Consider the following 8288-nt stretch of genomic DNA (forward strand, 5'->3'; position numbering starts at 1 on the left):
TGCCTATTCACATATGTGGTCAGGGAGAGTGCGCTTTTTTTTTGTTTCTGTTTTGTTTTTTTGAGACAGGGTCTTGCTCTGTCACTCAGGCTGGAGTGCAGAGGCACAGTCTCAGCTCATTATAGCCTCAACCTCCTGGGCTCAAGCAATCCTCCTACCTCAGCCTCCCGACTAGCTGGGAGTACAAGCATGCGCACCACCATGCCTGGCTAATTTTTGTATATTTTGTAGATACGGGGTTTCACCATGTTGCCCAGGCTGGTCTCAAACTCCTGGACTCAAGCAATCTGCCCACTTCAGCCTCCCAAAGTGCTGGAATTACAAGCACGAGCCACAGCACCCGGTCAGGGAGAGTATTAAGGAACAAATACCTTGCCATAGTCAATGACAGGCAGCTCAATGTTGGGAAACAGATCTTGCACGATGGCATTGAACAGGGGTGCATCAACTGAAGTGAGCTTGGCGATGTTCATGTCTCTCATTGAGAGCAGCAGAACCTGAATGGGAAAAGACAGAGACTCAGGCTTGAGGAGCCAGGGCCTAGGCCCTTCACCTCCACCGGGCTTCGGGGCAGGTGCCAAGAACAATGGATACACCAGTTAGCCATTAGCAAAGCAGCGGGCAACACAGGGATGGGACCAGGTGGGAAGGTGGGAATCCCCATCTGGGGAAAGAAAGGGTCTGAAAGACTTGAGGGGGCCGGGCGCGGTGGCTCAAGCCTGTAATCCCAGCACTTTGGGAGGCCGAGACGGGCGGATCACGAGGTCAGGAGATCGAGACCATCCTGGCTAACACCTGTCTCTTATACACATCTCTGGAGTGCAGTGGCACGATCTCAACCACTGCCGCCTCCAACTCCTGGGCTCAAACAATCCTCCCGCCTCAGCCCCCTCCAAGTAGCTGAGACTACAGGCACGAGCCATTATACCTGGCTCATTTTTGTATTTTTTGTAGAGATGGGGTTCCACCATGTTGCTCAGGCTGGTCTCAAACTCCTGACCTCAAGTGATCCACCCGCCTACGCCTCCCAAAGTGCTAGGATCACACGTGTGAGCCACCATGTCTGGTCTGTTTGCTTAGGTGTGTTTTTTCTTTTTTTTTTTTTTTTGCTCCCATATTTGCTTAGTTTTTAATGTGCTTATCTCTAACTCAATTCCAAACTCTACCAGTTGACTAAATCTTTCAAACAATTTTCACATCGGGTATCAATTTCTTCTTTAAAAAGTCCTCCCGGCCTGGTGCAGTGGCTCATGCCTGTAATCCCAGCACTTTGGGAGGCTGAGGCAGGCATATCACCTGAGGTCGGGAGTTTGAGACCAGCCTGACCAACATGGAGAAACCCCGTCTCTACCAAAAATACAAAATTAGCCAGGTGTGGTGGCGCATGCCTGTAATCCCAGCTACTCCTGAGGCAGGAGAATCGCTTGAACCTGGAACGCGGAGGTTGCGGTGAGCCGAGATTGTGCCGTTGCACTCCAGTCTGAGCAACAAGAGTGAAACTCCATCTCAAAAAAATAAATAAATAAATAAAATTTAAAAAGTCCTCCAAAAGCCTTCAGGTTTGCTCCAATCTGGATTGGCTTCTCTCTTTGCCCAGTGCACCACCGTCATCCCATGACCTCCATTCACCAACACCCCAATGATTACTGTAGCCTCCCCCTTGCACCGAATCTTCTGTTTCCTGTCATCCCTTTCACGGCTCCTGTATTTAAGTAGAGCACATTTTCTAGTAGCTTTTGGAGAAAGGAGTAATTGCGACTAAGGAGCACACCACCATGCCTGGCATTTTTTTTTTTTTTTAAGAGATGAAGGTCTTGCTATGTTGCCCAGGCTGGTCTTGAACTCCTGGCCTAAAGTGATCCTCTTGTCTCAGCCTCCAAAGTGTTGAGATGACAGGCGTGAAGTACCACACCTTGCCCCTATCAGTTTCAATATCTGAAGTAAGTTTTCATGGATCTGATTCCACTGTCTGTTACTGTTCTGGCTCCCACTCACGGTTTCTTGTTTCCTCGTGTGTTTTGTGATTTTTGACCATGAGTTGCTCATTTTCTTGGACTTTTACCTGTGGCAGTTCTTTGAAGTGTGAGTTGAAATTTCATTCCTCCAGAAATAATTTGCTTTTGCTTCTTCCTGTCACCTGGGGGCACTAACAACCTAGAACTACTTAATATTAAAATCTAAGCTTGAGATTTCTTCTCTGATTACACAGTAGGAGAAATGATGACTGGAAACCATGTGAGAGCTGGTGTGTGGTTAGGAAATCTCAAAGGAAATTTGGTCTTTTTCTTCCATCATCAGAGATCAAAACAAGCAAGTTTCTTTCCTGTATATACCCTTCTAAATCGCAGGCTTCTCTTTTTTCCATCTGCTGGGGGTGTTGCCCCTTGTGGACTGGGGCTTACGCAGCACTGCATTTTCTGTTCTATCTTCAGACTTGGGCTGTTTCATCTCCTATTCCCACTGCCTTGAGATCAACAACAGTTTTCAGGGAGAAGGCCAGCTTTGGTACTCACCTGTCTCCCAGGGTTCCTGCTTTTACTCCCCACCCTCCTTAACTCCTGGAATTCTTTCTTTCTTGCCAGCTTAGCAATGCATTAAAAAGGATGTCATTATTATATTTTTATCCATCATTTTAGTAGTTTCTATTGAAAGGATCATTCAGGGTATCTAGACTACCACACTGCCAGATAAGAAAGTTCTTATGCTTTCTAAAACTCCTTCTTCCGTTCCGCTGCTCTCTGACACCAAGTGGCTTCTAGCAACCTCTCCTCAACACTCCCCATTGAGGTGAGAAGTAGAGGCATGGAGGACTGATGGGCACAGAGAAAGTGCTAAGGCAACGGACTAGAGGTTTCAATGAAGTCAGAGCGTTGTTGCTCGGATGCACTTGAGCAGGTACATTTGAGCAGGTCAGCGGGAGAGGGAGTCGTGGTCAGAGAGCAGAATGTTTGAATAGTCTATTGCTTTATAGATAAGGAAGTCCAAAGAGAGGTCAGCTGACTTGCTCAGAGTCATAGCTAGCAGATGGCAGAACAAGGCCTGGAAGCCAAGTTTTCTGTTCCCAGGTGCCTATTCACATATGTGGTCAGGGAGAGTGCGCTTTTTTTTTGTTTCTGTTTTGTTTTTTTGAGACAGGGTCTTGCTCTGTCACTCAGGCTGGAGTGCAGAGGCACAGTCTCAGCTCATTATAGCCTCAACCTCCTGGGCTCAAGCAATCCTCCTACCTCAGCCTCCCGACTAGCTGGGAGTACAAGCATGCGCACCACCATGCCTGGCTAATTTTTGTATATTTTGTAGATACGGGGTTTCACCATGTTGCCCAGGCTGGTCTCAAACTCCTGGACTCAAGCAATCTGCCCACTTCAGCCTCCCAAAGTGCTGGAATTACAAGCACGAGCCACAGCACCCGGTCAGGGAGAGTATTAAGGAACAAATACCTTGCCATAGTCAATGACAGGCAGCTCAATGTTGGGAAACAGATCTTGCACGATGGCATTGAACAGGGGTGCATCAACTGAAGTGAGCTTGGCGATTTTCATGTCTCTCATTGAGAGCAGCAGAACCTGAATGGGAAAAGACAGAGACTCAGGCTTGAGGAGCCAGGGCCTAGGCCCTTCACCTCCACCGGGCTTCGGGGCAGGTGCCAAGAACAATGGATACACCAGTTAGCCATTAGCAAAGCAGCGGGCAACACAGGGATGGGACCAGGTGGGAAGGTGGGAATCCCCATCTGGGGAAAGAAAGGGTCTGAAAGACTTGAGGGGGCCGGGCGCGGTGGCTCAAGCCTGTAATCCCAGCACTTTGGGAGGCCGAGACGGGCGGATCACGAGGTCAGGAGATCGAGACCATCCTGGCTAACACAGTGAAACCCCGTCTCTACTAAAAAATACAAAAAACTAGCCGGGCGAGGTGGCGGGCGCCTGTAGTCCCAGCTACTCAGGAGGCTGAGGCAGGGAGGCTTGAACCCGGGAGGCAGAGGTTGCAGTAGGCCAAGATCGCACCATTGTACTCCAGACCGTGTGACAGAGCAAGACTGTTTCCAAAAAAAAAAAAAAAAGACTTGAGGGAAGTGACATAGGGCCAGTGACAGTGGAAGTCAGGTCCAAAGGCTGTGTCCTTGCTCTACCTCTTCATCAGTCAGATCCGGCTGTAGGCGGCGCTTCTTGCCAGCATAGCGCAGAAGGGAGGTGAGGGCACGCAGGCCAAAGTCATAGTGGTCCTGTCTGGAGAGCTGCTGCACAGCCAATGAGTAGAGTGTGTACACCTTCTTGGCCAGAATCTGGGGAACCAAAACAGAGGAGGAAACAGTCCATCTCCCCACAAATCCCTCTGCTTCATCTCGGGACAGTCAGAGACAGGAAGCCAGGTCCCAGGACATGAAGCAGCTAGGAGGTACTTACTCTACGGACTCTCCTGATGAAATCGTGTGAATCACGCCATTGTTAATTAGTGGTATCACAGAGGAGAAACTTCCCTCCCCTAAAGTTTTCTCCCCCTACATCCTACGGACAATAGCCTAAGTTCCTTAGAGGATAAGCTGATAGTGAGGCCCTTGGGGAGCTCCTCTGTCCAGGGAATAATTATGAAAGGGAATTAAAATCACTGGAGAAAAGGGGTTATTGGAGTACCTTGCAGTTGCCAAAGCCCTCTCCAAAGAGAATGATTTCTGCAATGAGGGTGGAGTCAGGCACCACCATGGCAATTGGGCGGAACATGGATTTAAGATTTTCAGGAAGCTCTGTGCGGCCAGCATAGCCTGGAAAACAATGCCACTTACTTAGAATCATATATTTCCTCATCTTGATTTGCTTCTCCAAACCCACTTTCCAAACAATCTCATTTTCTCCCACCTTAACTCCATCCCTAACTTTCTCCCTAACTGCAAGATCACATCCTTTCTCATCTCAGCCCCAGCCCTTCCTAGTCCGCTTTGGTCTTCTCTCTTCTCTGTGGTCCTTTCCTTACTTTCTGCGTGGCCCTGTTTCAAACTCAAATCACAGAGCTGTCAATTTCCCATCTCTCCAGATTCTGTGTATAGCTCACATCAGTCCTAATAGAAATCACAGCTTTTCCTCTTATTCGTTCAGTTCCTAAACCCTTTCCTATCCCTGTGCTGTCCTAGGCCCTTCCCCCAGAGTTGTTCCTAGGGAACAGTAATGAGGGACCCTAGGGCCTGCTGCAAAAGAGATGGCAGAGAGACCAGAACTCTGGGAGTTAGCCTAATGGGAGAAGATAACTAAGTATCTTAAAAGATGAGGTCTGGCCGGACGCGGTGGCTCACGCCTGTAATCCCAGCACTTTGGGAGACCGAGGTGGGCGGATCACGAGGTCAGGAGATCAAAACCATCCTGGCTAACACAGTGAAACCCCATCTCTACTTAAAAAAAAATACACAAAAAATTAGCCGGGCACGGTGGCAGGCACCTGCACTCCCAGCTACCCGGGAGGCTGAGGCAGGAGAATGGTGTGAACCCGGGAGGCAGAGCTTGCAGTGAGCTGAGATCGTGCCACTGCACTCCAGCTCCAGCCTGGGTGAAAGAGCGAGACTCCGTCTCAAAAAAAAAAAAAAAAGAAGGTTATTAATCCCTTTAGGGAAAACAGTAAGATTGCTTCCCCTTCTCCCAGAAAGTTGTGTGTTTATCCTTCTCTCCCCTTTGCTATTTTTAACCAGACTTCATTTAGCTATATACGTTCGCGTGGAAGGGGGAAGAGGAGGATGCAGTTATTTCCCCTGAATACTCAGTCCTTCCCACCCCAGAAACCCCATCCACTCCCTGCCACCTACCAGGATTCATGGTAATGAAGATCCCACAGGACCACACCAGATTTATTTCAAAGCCGTCAAAATGGAAACGGGTGAGGCCGGCAGCCAGGGCAGATAGGATGGACAGGATCTGCTGGGCCACCACTGACAGCACCTCGATGTTGATGCGGTTAAACTCATCAAAGCAACCCCAGGCTCCGGTCTGCGGGGTGCAAGGCAGAGTCACTGGGAGCAAGAGAGGTGCCCCAAAGGCTAGAAAGCATGATTCACACACCCTTCCTTAAAATGTTTCACGAGGTGAGGCGGCCTCCAGAATAGAGTGCAGGGAGAAGGGCACCAGAGTACCCTGTTGTAGCTTCTGGCCAGAACTTTCCATCACATGGGGCCAGTCTGGGGTGATGCTAGAAAAGGTGTGGGTTGGAAAGAGACTAGGGTAGGGAACTTGTGTGCACTGTCTATTCTGCTCCAGTTAACACGCATTATTTTCTTTAATCCTTTATAATCTTCTGATTTTTGCAAATAAGCTACGTGAAGCTCAGGAAGGGGAAGGGACTTTCCTAGTTGTGGCTGGGCGCGGTGGCTCACGCCTGTAATCCCAGCACTTTGGGAGGTTGAGACAGGTGGATCACCTGAGGTCAGGAGTCTGAGACCAGCCTGGCCAACATGGTGAAACCCCGTCTCCACTAAAAATACAAAAATTAGCCAAGTTTGGTGGCATTTGCCTGTAATCTCAGCTACTCAGGAGGCTGAGGCAGGAGAATTGCTTGAACCCGGGAGGCGAAGGTTGCAGTGAGCCGAGATCACACCACTACACTCAAAAAAAAAAAAGAATTACCCATGATGCAATGTCATGAAGCTACAAAGCACTGAACCAGATTTGGGTTTCAGTTTATTTTCTGGAACGAAAAGGTATTTAAGGGGCTTCTGGCACAGGGTGGCAGGATACTGACCTGAGCCAGACCTGAGTACATTCGGCCCATGGACTTGTAGTCCAGGCCCTCAGAGCAGTTGACCACAATGACATATATGCCCAGGGCCTTGCCCAGGTCTTTGACGGTCTCGGTCTTGCCCGTGCCTGCGGGGCCTTTTGGGGAGCCCCCTCGGTGCAGGTGCAATGCCGTGGTCAGTGTCATGTAACACCTGAGAATTGAGGACAGAACCGGAGTCAGACTCCCGGAAGCTTCTCAGCTTCTGCTGCCCCCACCCCAGCCACCTCATTCATCCCACACGGCAGACCTGTCCGTCAGGGGGGTGATGACAAGCCGGCCCGAGTTACCCAGGTACTCATAACTATACTGAAATTGCGTGTTGGTCTGGCGGATCATACAGTCATCAAGATCCTGGGGAAAACAGGGCAGAAAAAGAGAGAGGTGGGTTTAGGAGAGTTAGAGCTGGGACAATGACTGAGAGTGGGGCTCAGAGTTGCCAGGGAGGCTGCAGTGAAGGGATTGGGGGTTCCCTTTTAGAGTTGAAAAGCGGAGTGGTTTATGAGCAAGATGGAAAATGGGTTTCATATTGCACGTCCACCCCAACCCAACGCGGCAGCTGCCTGGAGTGTTTCTGAGTCCTGTTCAAGTGACATTCATAATGAGCCCTGACTGGGACAACTGCTTGCCACTCCTGATTGTGGGGAGGAGATGGGAGGAAGAACTGGATTAGGGTACTGGGACAGGACTAAGGGTTGGCTTAGGATATCCTTGCATTTACAGAACATGGATGCAATAAAAGCATTAGGATCCATTTTATGGTAAGAGAGTGGGGAGTTGGCCCATCTGGCACCTTCTCCCAGTAGAACCGAAGTTGGCTGAGCCAGTCAAAGGAATTGACATCCATAAGGCCACTCTTGTAAAGCTTCTCCAACACATCCCGGGCATGAATTTCTATCGTCACCAGAGCCACAATTTTAAGCCGCATGATCTTGGTCAAGTTCCCCCTGATAGCTTCTGAATACTTATTCAGGATTGACACCTGTGGCACGAGGCAGCAGGGAAGAGAGCAGACAGAGCAATGTCGCCAAAGCCCGATCACCCCTCACCCCCACCCAACACCGCTTCCAACCCGGTGCTGACCCCACCTGCTGTAACTCCTGGTAATTCTGCTCCACCGCGGACTGCCCGCACTGGACTTCCATCATAAAGCACCCTCGCTCTGGCCCTTTTCCACCAGCTCACCTCTAATTCTGACTGCTTCCTCCCTGCAATTCTAGCTCCAGACCTAGCCCATACTTGCAGAGCACCCACCTGCTTTTTTCTTTTCTTTTCTTTTCTTTTCTTTTTTTTTTTTTTTTGAGACAGAGTCTCACTCTGTCGCGCAGGCTGGAGTGCAGTGGCGAGATCTAGGCTCACTGCAACCTCCAACTCCTGGGTTCACGCCATTCTCCTGCCTCAGCCTCCCGAGTAGCTGGGACTACAGGCGCCCGCCACCATGCCTGGCTAATTTTTTGTATTTTTAATAGAGACGGGGTTTCACCGTGTTAGCCAGGATGGTCTCAATCTCCTAACCTCGTGATCTGCCTGCCTCGGCC

The 8288-nt window shown here is 49.7% G+C and overlaps 1 protein-coding gene across 1 annotated transcript in view; it reads right to left on the bottom strand.

Annotated features, from left to right (window-relative positions):
- DNAH2 (dynein, axonemal, heavy chain 2) overlaps window positions 1–8288 on the bottom strand; it is a 150399-nt gene that overhangs the window by 81847 nt on the left and 60264 nt on the right. The window contains exons 32-38 of the mRNA XM_011994733.1: window positions 7544–7732; window positions 7001–7104; window positions 6715–6904; window positions 5786–5966; window positions 4629–4756; window positions 4127–4279; window positions 372–497 (exon numbers count right to left, since the gene is read on the bottom strand). Of these exons, the coding sequence (XP_011850123.1) occupies window positions 372–497; window positions 4127–4279; window positions 4629–4756; window positions 5786–5966; window positions 6715–6904; window positions 7001–7104; window positions 7544–7732 (1071 nt within the window). The remainder of the gene's footprint in view (window positions 1–371; window positions 498–4126; window positions 4280–4628; window positions 4757–5785; window positions 5967–6714; window positions 6905–7000; window positions 7105–7543; window positions 7733–8288) is intronic.

Source organism: Mandrillus leucophaeus, unplaced genomic scaffold (assembly GCF_000951045.1).
Source record: "Mandrillus leucophaeus isolate KB7577 unplaced genomic scaffold, Mleu.le_1.0 Scaffold46, whole genome shotgun sequence".
In the NCBI taxonomy this organism is placed as follows: Eukaryota; Metazoa; Chordata; class Mammalia; order Primates; family Cercopithecidae; genus Mandrillus; species Mandrillus leucophaeus.